General features: G+C 44.2%; 3 protein-coding genes across 3 annotated transcripts; 1 reads left to right on the top strand and 2 right to left on the bottom strand.

The window, feature by feature from the left end:
- Positions 1-1479: 1479 nt before the first annotated feature.
- On the bottom strand, positions 1480-4577 carry LOC125530789 (2-oxoglutarate-Fe(II) type oxidoreductase hxnY-like). Its single transcript, XM_048695190.1, has 11 exons — positions 4349-4577; positions 4035-4230; positions 3854-3934; positions 3723-3774; positions 3516-3625; positions 3278-3381; positions 3059-3117; positions 2798-2854; positions 2601-2646; positions 1869-1948; positions 1480-1780 (listed from the first exon to the last, which is right to left on the bottom strand). The coding sequence occupies exons 1-11, from the start codon at positions 4427-4429 to the stop codon at positions 1714-1716; spliced, it is 933 nt and encodes a 310-aa protein (XP_048551147.1). The 5' UTR covers positions 4430-4577; the 3' UTR covers positions 1480-1713.
- A 4569-nt stretch (positions 4578-9146) lies between these two features.
- On the top strand, positions 9147-11847 carry LOC125530790 (protein WEAK CHLOROPLAST MOVEMENT UNDER BLUE LIGHT 1-like; the record flags this gene model as incomplete). Its single annotated transcript, XM_048695191.1, is given in 2 exon segments — positions 9147-9786; positions 9874-11847. Coding segments are annotated over 2 exon segments (2373 nt in total). The 3' UTR covers positions 11677-11847.
- Positions 11848-12050: 203 nt separating this feature from the next.
- Positions 12051-13006, bottom strand: LOC125530791 (galactoside 2-alpha-L-fucosyltransferase-like; the record flags this gene model as incomplete). The annotated part of the gene is made up of 1 exon (XM_048695192.1): positions 12051-13006. A coding segment is annotated over one exon (789 nt), but the record flags the coding sequence as incomplete, so codon positions are not given.
- Between the last annotated feature and the right edge of the window lie 3 nt (positions 13007-13009).

Below are 13009 nucleotides of genomic sequence, written 5' to 3'. Positions count from 1 at the left end.
GGGCCCCCGGACTGACAACTTCCTGCCACCACTCACTTTAGTACCGATTCATGGCACGAACCGGTGCTAAAGGTTCTCCACGAACCGGTACTAATGAGAGCGGCCGGCTAGCCGTTGGAACCGGCACTAATGCACACATTAGTGCCGGCTCAAATTCAAACCGGCACTAATGTGCTTCACGTTTGACCCTTTTTCTACTGGTGTATATATACCTACGTACCCCCAAACGATCAGATACGGAGCCAAAAACCTAATTCCTCCGCCGCAACCTTCTGTACCCACGAGATCCTATCTTGGGGCCTGTTCCGGAGCTCCGCCGGAAGGGGAATCCACCACCATTAGTGCCGGCTCAAATTCAAACCGGCACTAATGTGCTTCACGTTTGACCCTTTTTCTACTGGTGTATATATACCTACGTACCCCCAAACGATCAGATACGGAGCCAAAAACCTAATTCCTCCGCCGCAACCTTCTGTACCCACGAGATCCTATCTTGGGGCCTGTTCCGGAGCTCCGCCGGAAGGGGAATCCACCACGGAGGGCTTCTACATCATCACCATAGCCCCTCCGATGAAGTGTGAGTAGTTTACCTCAGACCTTCAGGTCCATAGTTAGTAGCTAGATGGCTTCTTCTCTTTTTTTGGATCTCAATACAATGTTCTCCCCCTCTCTCGTGGAGATCTATTCAATGTAATCTTCTTTTTGCGGTGTGTTTGTTGAGACCGATAAATTGTGGGTTTATGATCAAGATTATCTATAAACAATATTTGAATCTTTTCTGAATTCTTTTATGTGAGATTGACTCGTGGGCTACTGCTACCGCATGATACGTGGTTCTTGCTAGGAGAATACCCTCAGCCGCTGCTAGTGGCATCCATTCTCCTGCCTAATGGGCCTGGCTTGGCTCACGATTCCTCTACTGACGGGCTCCCAGGGACTGTTGATGCTAGCTTTTCCTCGATATATATAATTAATAGGAATAGAGCCAGAACGCGGCTTCCTGCAAATTTCGCGACAGTTCATGTGCTGTTGGAATAGGATACCAAGTCTAGGTGTTGGCACATTTTTGTATAGACACAGTGGGCTAATAATTAGAGTTGGCTTAATATAATTGGGAAGACTTGGTACCCGACACCTTGTCTTAATTCCTGCTTTGTAACGTGTACTCAATGTGATGTGTTAGAGTTGACGCATATATTACCCCACAAAAAAAGAGAGTTGACCCGTATATTAAGAAAGGTTGCCGTTAGGTGAAGGGAGTTCATACACACACCACTGGGATCCTTATTAATTTTACATGCCGCGAAGCTGACAGGGATAGACCGAAAACCTTCGGAGAATTATTTTTTCTCTACGTCTCCTTCTCTCGCTGTTACTTACTATAATTGTTTTGTTACAATAAAACTCTGATATGTGTATATTTATGCGAAAACTGACTGTATTTGTTACAACATATGACTATTGTAGGCAAACATTATATAATATATAGCCGATACTAGCCACCTCATCATATTCCAAATTGTCCTTATTACATCATCAGACAACATCACACCCAATTTATTACGAAACTCTCAATTTAAGTCGATACAAAAACATAGAGATTACACCCCATGATTCATCAACTATGGTACTTGACTGCATTAACAGAAAGCTTTTGGCAACTTCTGATAAAACCAAACAGACTACAGCCAGGAATTACCACGATAGAGTAGTCTATTTGTATTTGTATGTGGAAGTTAATCTCTGCTCCAAGTATTCGCCACACCTAATAGGTGGGTATCTGAAAAGGTGTCCAATTTTCAAAGGCATGAGATACAATAATAGGCCAAAAAATAAAAATAAATATTCGGATATTATTAGAAGAGGACCTTGGTGGATTTGCCTCGCTGCAACAACTTTCCATGCATGTAACCATCATATCTGGGCTTGGCCAAACAAAGAAAGCCACCTGATACATGAAAGAAGCTTGTATAAAATATATTTACACTTGATGAATATTTTTTTCCATTTATGTATCATCAGTCATTAAATTTTAAAGTTGTACGTGCTCCTCCAAGGTTGTCGATGGTTGTTTCTGTATAGTGCTGTGTAAGTTGTGTCTATATATGTTCTATTAAAGGAGGTGCCATATTGAAACAGCGAGATAATGAGATGAAGATTAAATGTTTTCTTATGTGCGGCAAAATATGGATAGCAGTATAAATCACCAGAAAACTAGTGTCTTCTAAATGATGGTTTTGGCTGTTGGATTTGAATTATTATCGTAGGTTACTGATACTAGCTGTTTTTCCTAAATTTCAACAAAAAATTATGAATGTTGAGTTTAAAATAAATGCAAACCGGAGGACTTGACCCCATAACTAGAGGCATACAAGGTTGGTAGCTTCACTAGGGTGATCATATTAATGTCATCAAGTGCAGTTATGAAATTTAATTTATATATAATAATGTGCATTCAAATATGACTGGATAGTTTGACAAAGAAAATTGAAGTGCCGATAAATCCAATTTTCAGATGATTTTAAAAGAAACCCAAGAGCTAACTATTGAAACTGCTGAACAAAAACATTCTGAATTTAGCAGTTAGTTAGTATACTCACTGAATACCGCTCCTTGCCAACCATCAAAACACGATGCAGGGTAGACCTACAAGTTGGAAAATGAATAAATATCAAAATTCACATACAGATTTTAATCTAAAGACATTATTCAAACATGATCACGGTCTTAGTCAACAAATCATTTTAAGCAAATCACCAATGTTCTTCAGGATCAACAAAGTTTAGAGAGAATGTACCTATAAACATTATTTGTCCACCTTTCTAGCAAATTACCAATGTTCACAACAAGTGCTCTGCAAGTACGTCAGTACGTTGGAATATGTAAGGTCAAAAAAAATTCTAAGGAGCATGGGAAGACACAACCCAAAGAGTTAATTGATGAACAAATAAAACTAACGATGCTTAAATATGTAGTAATTGTAACTTTTGCAATAGATTGACCATGAAGGGTGCCTGACTCTATAAGGAATTTATTAGCACAGGAAAGAAGTATTTACCCATCAATGTGATGAACATCTTCCCAGAGCTGGGGACGGCCATCCTTGTCCCTGCATATCTGTACACTCATAGTAGAGTAAGAATCTGGCTAGAATGATAAAGAAACTAGAGCTGATGAATTATGCCAACTACACAAACATAGTGCGTGCTTGTGTGCATGGTTGTGTGATTAGCTAAAATGATAAAGCAACTAGAGCTGATGAATTATGCACACACACCTGCAGGCCAGGGGTGCCATCTGTTGAAAGAAGAGTTAACATTCCATAATCCGTATGAGCGTTTGCACCATGATCACTTCCATGTTTCGATTCAATTGCCCGACCTGCAGTGAATTGACCGAATATATAAATATAACCAGTTGCTAGCTAGCTAGGAAGGTGTAGAGAACTAAAATTTCATCTGGATATGACACTTCGATGATATGAAAGGCTAGTTAGCATACATCTAATAAATTACCTGAGTAATGAATTGGCCGAAGAATTGTTTCGGAGTCATGTGGCTTGAAGAATTCAGCGTCAAGGTCTAAACTCAAAGCAATTAGGGACAATATCCTTTTGCTAGTTCCCCTGGTTAGCAGGAAAACACAGTATACACGAACAACATATTAGAACAAGAATAAATATTTGATGATTCAGAAAAGAGGAGGAAGAAGAAGAAACTTACATTGCACATTCGTAGTACGACTTCATTGTCTTCTTCCAAGATGGAAAGCGTTCTGAGACACGCGTACCGATGTTATTGATGAAAGAGTTCATACTTAATGTAGGCCGGGTAATAAACTAATTAGTACCTACCTGCAGGCGGCCACTGATTCACATCATTCTTGGATTCGCCGTCTACCCCAGACCCAATGTGGAAACACTCCAATAGGTCCCCTATATATGCATGCACAAATTAAACGTAAGAGTTGTCAACTAACATAACAAGGAAAATTAGAAATTGTAAAGATGGTTAAATCAGCTGGTTTATTATTACCCTTCCCCCCAGCGTCAGCCTCGAAGCCTTCAAAATCGGGCGGAATGTAGCCTCTGTGGCTGCTGTTCTTGCGCAGCGCCATCTTCTCCTCCATTGGCTGCTGGAAGAAGCTGCTGCTCTCCGCGTAGACGCTGTTCATCAGGGCGCCGTCGATCCCGTGGTTGATCACGTAGAAGAAGCCGTAATCCACCAGCGCCTGCATCCATGCACAGGGTGATCAAATTAGAGCACACATCAAGGAATGAGCAAGTAGCTAGCTAGTGTGTGTATGATGGATCAAACAGGGAAAGCCTTGGCTTATCGATCGACCTTACCTGCCTGATGGATTTGGTGGCGGCGCTGATGTCCGGGGACGCGAGGTCAATCACGGGGAGGGCCGCGCTCGCGTGGCCCATCTCTAAATGTTCTTCTTCCTTCCTGGACGACGCCGGAGAGCTTATCGTGTGTGTCCACTCTGAAGCTAGCTAGCAGTAGTCTCTTTGAATGCACATCGATCATCGTGGGCGCACTTAGGTTTTTATAAGTCATCAGGCACAAAGCCGGGTCAGATCAGATCTCACGCAGATGATTATTCATCGAGGCCTCTGCGAAGAAGCGGCACGACATGGTGAGAGGCTAATATAGAAGTAAAATATAAATAATAATTCTGACCCATTCATATTATCGTATAGCGTCGTGTTATTGTCAAAATATAAATAATAATTCTGGAGGAAAAGTCTTCGCATGCAGCGTCGTGCCACTGTCAAAATATAAATAATAATTCAAGAGGAAAAGTCATACAGCATTTGTCGACAGCGTTGCGTTGCTAGGACCTTACGGGCTCCAGCTTAAGGCCTCTTTGATTCATAGAATTGCAAAAACACAGAAATAGAAAAAATCATAGGATTAGAATGACATGTCCATTGGATCTTTATAGAATTTAAGTTTGTTTGATTGTGCGATGGAAAAATAAAGTATTTCTTCCAAGAGGTTGGAGTGTATATTAGAATTCCTATAAAATGTAGTACAAATGAATCCTTAGGAAAAAAATCCTACAGGATTCAATGCTTTAAATCAAACGATCAATATACGAAAAAATTCTAAAGATTCTAATTCTTCAAAGATTTTATAAAAATCCTTTAAATCAAAGACACCCTTAGCGGGAAAACAAATCTCGGAGGGAAATTACTAAAAATGCCCTGTCATATCAATCATCAGACCAATTTATACTACTCCCCTCCCCTCCCTCCCTGAGCACTGGTAAAATGTACAGTAAAATTGAAGAATGATGTCTCAACCGGAACCACCAGCCCAACCAAAGCATGGCTGCCCCAGAACACCGTCTGCTTGGTCCAGACATCGTCGAGACAGAGAGGTGCTTGCTTCTTGATCCGTGGAGGAAGTCAATGGCTGTGTTAGGCTGGGAGCAACTACAATAGAAGCTGAGCTTGTGATGTAAAAATAGAAAAACAGTTCTGGACCGATGGATTGGAGATGGAAGGCACAGATTCTGGTGGAGGATCTCACGCCACTTAAGTGTACATTTTACAGAAACCCCCCACTTAAGAGTAGATATAAAACCAGACTTTTGCAGTGAACACCTCAAGTCTCTCCCAAATCAGCAGCGTTGATGCCCCATCTTTGTACATATCTGTTTATGTGGGACAATCTTGGCTTCTACTACATACTTCGGCTATAAAAAAATGCAATACCTGCCATAAAATATTTGAGTGCATGAGATAATTCAGCCATTCCCTTCAAGCATTACTAAACATACCTCTAAAATTGAATATTTTTTTTAGAGAAAAGGCCTTAGCCTGACTTTATAAATAAAGCCACACGGCAACGTCACAAACCCGAACATAAACTCGAACAGATAGCGAAACATCGCAAATCCAGCGAACAGAGAGCCTGGAACAGGCGAACAAAGGTTCAAAGAGATACATGGCAACCTGCCATACACGGCGCACAGGCCGGAAGAAGAACGAAGACTACCACCAGACGGACATAACCGCAGCGAAAGAGATCAAACGGTGGAACCCAGCCCTGAGATGTGGGATGTCGAAGCCCGAATTTTGGCGATTAGCACGTCTAGATGAGCACGTCTAAAATTGAATCATCCATGTACATTTCCAGAAACACAACATAACAGACTTTTCAGTACATGTCAAGTGATATGACCGGCAAAATCATGTGAGGATCATTTTCCGTATATGATCGGCAAGACTGAGTATTGTAAACTAAAATGATCACCACTCAACAAGCATTACTATTAATAATTTCAACAGACTTTTGCCTCCAGTTCTAGTGCTTCCAAATGGTACATGGTAGAAAAGTTGGACCCCTCGGTCTTCAGTAATAGTGCTTCCTGTAACGTGCCTCAGACGAAAAAGATTAGGACGAGGGTCTCCAGACCGCTTTATGGGAGGATGGGTCCAAATATTGCTCAAGAACATGCAAGGAAGCTGCAAACATGCTGGTTAACATCTTCAAACATCAATTTTTAAGAGCAAGGCAATTATTTGAATCATCATGTAAGGACTTGAGCAAGATGAAAAAATAAAACTGAAACCCTCATTACCTAATGCAAACCAATTATTCAGAACAAAAAGATACTTTGGGTCTGACATTATCCTACACTCACACTGGAAAAGCACCCATTTTTTTCCACATAAACAACCTAATGTTAAACACAAAAGAGCTGATGGTATATGACTATTGTATATTTATCAATGAAGAAAAAAGGGACAAGATATCCTTCTCAACATCAGAAGCCCACACTCTCCGGAGCAGTGTGAGGAAGACAAACTTTATCTTATGAAGATTTTATCGGTTAAGTTGCCACGAACAGGGACACATCCCTGCAAACTGAAAATCAAGTACTTGCAGTTCATAAGAGCATGGTTACAACCTCCACTAACCCCATGCCGGCACTAAACAAGTCATCACATTTTAGAAAATGGTCCAGTGTGATAGCAAGTTCATAATTTCTACTCAACTACATTACCCAGTAACCCAATCCAGCCAGTGAGCAGTTCACCCAATTTTGAACAAGGTACCCTGTGATAGCAAGTTCATAATCACTTGAAATTATAGACTAAATGTGCAACAAAACTGGTTCTATGGGAAAACATCAATTACCTACAAGTCCATTCGGATATTGCCTCCACACACATGTCTGGTGCACAGGAATCCCGAATCACAGTGATGTCTTCCTTTTCTTCAGTGCTTCCAGTAGCATGCAGCAGTGCGAGAATTCATCATTCTTCCAGGTTGTGAGGCAACTTGGTAGCATCTTCATGTGTAATTTAATGAGGACGATGTCTTTCCACTGTTCAGAACAGCCAAGCGCAACCACACTTGTGTATTTTCCAGCGGCTCCAAATCGACACCGGCAACTCGGCGACAGAGTGCCTCTGCATATCTCTTTAATTCAGCCGACAGTGCCAGCACAAGACATGGAGAAATCCTGTGCACAAATATATGCTTCACTTAGATGACCTAGATCTGGGAATCCACCTAGGGAGAATTGTTGGAGTATTTGACAAAAAACTACCACATTAGAGGTTACCGTCCCACAGAACTATCACTTTCAAAAAAGTGACCGATAACTATCAAAAATTGCTAATTTTGTGACTAAAAACTACAACTTTTGAAAAATGACCAGTTTAGACGATTTAAACACGTTTATGACATGTGGGGCCCACTCGTCAGAGCTGATGTGGCGGCAAAGTCAACTTCAGTCCGATGACTTGCCGCCGCCGCCCAGTGCCCACACGCGATAGCTCTCCAGGCGCAGGGGCATGGGTTGTCTCGCGCACCAAGACAAGCGGGCGACGGCGCTAGGCACCAGCGACGGGAGGCGGAGATGAGGGGCGACCGAAGGGAACTCCGGCGAGGCGGCGGACGCGAGGCAGCGGATCTGGTCGGCGACGAGCTGCTCAACCTGTTCGCCGCCAGCCCCGACGGACTAGCTTCCGGCAGCAAGGGCTCGCCGCGACGGTGGTCCTGATTCCGGGGGAGGGAGAGCCGGCCTTCGGCGGCAACCAGGATGACGACGACGTGGAGGACGCCTCGCCGGGCAGCAAGGAGCTGGCGACCACAGCGTGCAGCAGGGGCGTCTCCCCGGCGGGCGCGTCACCGGAGTTTGACCTCCTTCCCTCCCATGCACAGAAGCTGTTTGTGAAAATGCCAAAGAAAGATAGAGAGAGGAGGAAGAAGAATAACGTGTGGGTCCCACCTGTAATAACGGTCAACTGAACGGTCAACATGTTTAAATCGTCTAAACTGTCTATTACCTGAAACTGGTAGTTTTTAGTCACAAAATTAAGATTTTTTGGTAGTTTTCGACCACTTTTTAAAAAGTGGTAGTTCTGTGGGACGACGACCCCTAAAGTGGTAGTGTTTTGTCAAACACTCGGCCTAGGACCCCTGGTTAGTCCTTTTCAAACAAAATTAACAATCTCGGTAACAATTTTAAGTGTAAGGAAGAATGTGAAATGATAGATGAGGATTGCACACGATATTACACTGTACAGGTTGATGCTTTTCAAACTATAAGCTCTTTACCTGGTATTACACAATCTTATGTAAGTGGATGCACAAGCTTAGATAAGCCAGAGTAGCCCTCAAAAGGTCATGGTGGCTATCGTCTTAGAAACTAAAGTATTTGCAAAATATAAGTGCCTTATCCTGAGTTCATCGAGATGCATAGCTTATCTCGTCTGCTTGGAGATCAGATGGCCAGCACGCAGTTCACCTAGCAACTTGACTAGATGTGTATTTTTGCCAGCACAAAGGGCCAACTAACAACACAAATAAGAATTGGGCAGACGCTCTGCCATCAAATATATATATATTTGATTAATTCTATTGATGTAAATACTAAAAGTGCGCATGGAGTTTTCTGGTAGAGCTCTACTGCTCTTGTCCTCTTATGAAAGTTGACATAAATTGACTTGATATATGAGAAGTGCTGAACTCATACGAAATTATTAAGATTTATAAGTGTATGCGTCCTTTCTGGTTGCCAGTCAAGCAATGCTAACCTACCTCATATAATTTTGGTAGTCATGATTCCTGAACATATATCAGCATAATGTTTCATTTATTAACTTGCTAGTTACTTTTCAGGTACCCAATAGTAATGCTATCCATGATAATTATTTGAACTCACCATCGCGTAATTCCTGCATGCCGTGGGATGGAGGAACTGAATGTTGAAGGAGCGCAGAAAGTGGAGGAACTGAATGTCAAAGGGGTGCAGCAAGAGGAGGAACTGAATGTTAAAGGGGTACATCAAGTAGCTGTTGTTCCAGACACTGCCGGCTCACTGGAAAACTTGACTGATTCAAAGCCTCTTGTTTCTGTTGTTTTTACTGAAAGTTCCCCAGATGGTCATAACAGACATTTAAGTGAAGATTTAAGTTCGCTTACAATTAATAATATACGTGTGAATGGGGAGGAGATTTGCCACAACCAATCTAAGGGGAATGGTCACAATAGAAATTTCAGTGAAGATATAGGTTCCCTTACAATTAATGAATGTCGTGCAAACAAAGTAGAGGAAAATTGTCATGACCAGCTTGAAGGGAAGGAACAACAACAAATTAGTCGCCATAACTCAGCTGAAAGAAACATTTTTAAGGCAGCGGAGATCGCCGAACGTTTCATTCAGGCTCTAGATAATAGAGTTCTTGTTGAAACTGCAGCACCGATTGAATCTGTTAAAGATGCTGTTAGTAAATTTGGAGGGATTCTTGACTGGAAAGAGGTGATGGCTCTTTTTCTCAAATGTTTATTGTACTTCTTATTGCCTTGTCTTGGCTCTACAAGCTTATGATTTTAATACCTTTTTCAGAGGCGTAAAAATGTTCAACTCAAACTTGACAAGGTGCGGGAAGAAGGCCCCGAGTACCAGAGAAGATTCATAGCTGAAGAAGTTGAGAAAAGCAAAGTTCTGCAGGAGCTGTGTAGCACCAGGCGGATCATAGAAGGGCTGAAATTAAGCCTGGAGAAAGCACAAACTGGAGCATTGCAAGCACAGCAAGATGCAGAGCTCGCTGAGATACGATACAAAGAGATACAACAGGGTATTGCTCGCAAAGAGAGTGCTGCAGTGAAGGCAGAGATTGCTCTTGCCAAAGAACGCTACGCGACTGCCTTAGCAGACTTGCAGTCAGTTAAAGAGGAGCTAGAGCAGCTTGAGAAGGAACACACAGCTTTAATTACGCATAGGGAGAATGCTGAGATTAGAGCACATGAATCCACTGCCGCGTCTCAGGAGATTGAGAAGATCGTGGAGGACCTTACCCTTGAGCTCATCTCACTGAAAGAGTCACTTACCTCTTCGCACGCTACCCACATTATAGCAGAGGAGCGAAGAATAAATGTGGCTTTGGCGTATGAGCAAGAAAAGCTGGATTCGCAGAATGAGTTGAAGCAAGCTGAGGAGGAGATTCAAAAGCTGAATGGCGAGATCTCGGCCAATAAAGATCTTGAGTCTAAGCTAGAAGCTGCTTCTGCGTTGCTGGCAAATCTGCAAAGTGACTTTACTGCTTATATGGAAGGGATACTGCCTGAGAAGGAAAGCGAGGTTGGAGAGAAAGTGCGATCCATGGTTAGTGTCCAGATGAAGCTGGCAAAGACCAGGAAAGAGCTTGACGATATGAGGACAAACATCGAAACGGCCAAGGATGAGGTGAAAGGGCTGTGGAATACTGCTGCTGCATTACGAGCTGATCTAGAGAAGGAGAAGGCAGACCTCACAGCATTGAAAGATAAAGTGCATCATGCAACAGTTTCTGTCTCGTCTCTCCAGGAAGAACTGAGAAAGACGATGCGTGAACTCAGCGTTGTACAGGAGAGAACAGAAGCGGCTAAAATGCCCATAGAGCTACAGAAGGCTACTCAAGAAACACAACTAGCAAAGGCGAAGGCTCGGTTGGCCTGCGATGAGGTTACAAGGGCTAGTGAAGAGGCAGACCGAGCTAAGGCAGACGTCAACATTGTCCAGTTGAAGCAAGAAGCAGTTTCAAGGGAGATACTCGCGGTTAAAGCATCAGAAGAGATTGCAATGGCCTCAGCAAATGCACTGCAAGAATACAAAGAGGAGGGAGAAATAGATCCCCAAGCTAACCGAGGAAGTGACAAGAGCATGATGGTACCACTTGAAGACTACGATGCGTTGAACAAGAGAGCAAAGGAAGCCGATGACCGAGCTAAGAAGCGGGTTATGGAGGCAGTTGAGAAGATCAAGGAGGCCAAGGAGGGAGAGGTGAGGAGCTTGGATAAGTTGCATCAGCTGACCAAACAGATTGATGAAAGGAGGGAGGCGCTGAGGGACGCGCATGAGAAAGTCATCACAGCACAAGACAACAAGTTGACAATGGAGAACGAGCTGAGGAAAAGAAGAGCCAAGCATGGCCAACATTACACGGCGGGCGATGCCGATCTCGCGATTCCCGGTGTCTGCCTTCTGAATGATAGTGCATGCTCTTTTGATGCAGCGGGATCGTCTGCTTCTCATGCGCAAGGAGGAGGCCTAGGTAGAGCCGACACCATCGCGACAACTGCAGCAGCAGAGCCAAAGGCGCGGAAGTCCTTCTTCCCTCGCTCCATAGCGATGATGTTCATGAATAGGAAGAAGACACATTCGAAGTGAACCTCCGTAGTTTGCTGATTTCCTATGGTATGATCCCTCTGTACATGTATCAAGTAGGTTACACAATTTTTTTTACACCGATTGTACTTATCGTTCAGAAATGAAATCTGATTTCGTCGGTCTGAGCTTGTCACCAACCTTGCAATCTTTTCTCTTTGTCAATGAAGCTGTCTTCGTTAGAATCAGAAGAAGCATACCTCTGAACCTGTTGACAGTGTTTTCTTTTCGTCATTTAGCTTGACGATTTGTTATCTCTCACATGAGCATTTCTGTCTCTGATGGTTTCCAGAGGCTCTACTGCTCCCAGAATGCAAATTAATAAGTCCAAAAAACAGTAAGGCATCAGAGCTGTCTGAGAATTTATAAAGCCATAATAAAATGAAATGTGTTGGGTCTATATTCCTTTTGCTTAAAGTAAGTAAGAACATTTAGCAAAACAACTACACTATTATTTTTGGTTGAACAAGAGAAGTTCACACAACACCGTTGAATCACTCTGCAGCCCTTTCCTGCTTGTAAATTTATGGGGCCATTTGAAAAATCAGTCAAATAGTTTGAGGCCATCGCCGACGTCTTCGCAGTGCCTGACGTGCCGGAGAACGGCGCCGAGGTCCCCCTTCTTCCTGGCCCTGCAGTCGTAGCTCGGCGCCGCGTGGAAGCACGGCTCCATGGACGCCGCCTGCACACAGGGCTGGTCGGCCGCCGTCTGGTTCCTCGGCGCCAGCAGCAGCCACGGCTTCACCCCGGCGAGCCCGTGCCCGACGTACCCCACGGTGGACCAGCCGCTCACCACCGACACGTCGCAGTAGCTCTGCAGGAACATCTCCACCACCGCCTTCTGGTTGCGCGAGAGGTTCCCAGCGCCGCCGCCGACGGGCTGCAGCACGCTGACGGTCTCCCCGGTCACTGTCGCGTGCTCGTAGTACGTGGACCTGAGCTTCTCGGCGTACTCCGGGTGCTCTGAGCTGACGAGCACCGCCTTGGACGCCGCCGCCTCATGGAGGACGCCCGGGGTCGTGTCGACCGCCGGCAGGATCTTCTCCTGGCTCGTCGTGCATGCCGAGACCTGCTTGAAGTACTCCTCGAACGGCACGGGGTTCCAGGCGAAGGTGGTGATCTGCAGCCCGATCTTTTCTTGGAAGCTGCTGGCCATGTACGACGTGTAGTAGCTCGTGATGAGCTGCCACACCTCGTTGGACGGGTGGAAGAGGTACCTCCCGACGTGGTGGAACGCCGTGTCGCTCGCCGGGAACATCCACCGGAGCTCCTCCTCGAACCGCGGCACCAGGAACAGCCCCGGCGCGAAGTAGAGGTTGGAGCGCAGGATCACCCA

The sequence above is a fragment of the Triticum urartu genome, unplaced genomic scaffold (genome assembly GCF_003073215.2).
Source record: "Triticum urartu cultivar G1812 unplaced genomic scaffold, Tu2.1 TuUngrouped_contig_6562, whole genome shotgun sequence".
Taxonomy (NCBI): Eukaryota; Viridiplantae; Streptophyta; class Magnoliopsida; order Poales; family Poaceae; genus Triticum; species Triticum urartu.
This window is presented reverse-complemented; position numbering and strand designations above follow the sequence as displayed.

What these genes read in the sequence shown, in the direction of transcription:
- LOC125530789 (XM_048695190.1), bottom strand. Translation starts at nt 4,429, where the DNA reads ATGGGCCACGCGAGCGCGGCCCTCCCCGTGATTGACCTCGCGTCCCCG. An exon ending in CCACCAAATCCATCAGGCAG is followed by an intron (nt 4,231 to 4,348) that starts GTAAGGTCGATC and finishes GCATGGATGCAG; the next exon opens with GCGCTGGTGGATTACGGCTT. An exon ending in TCGGCCAATTCATTACTCAG is followed by an intron (nt 3,382 to 3,515) that starts GTAATTTATTAG and finishes AATTCACTGCAG; the next exon opens with GTCGGGCAATTGAATCGAAA.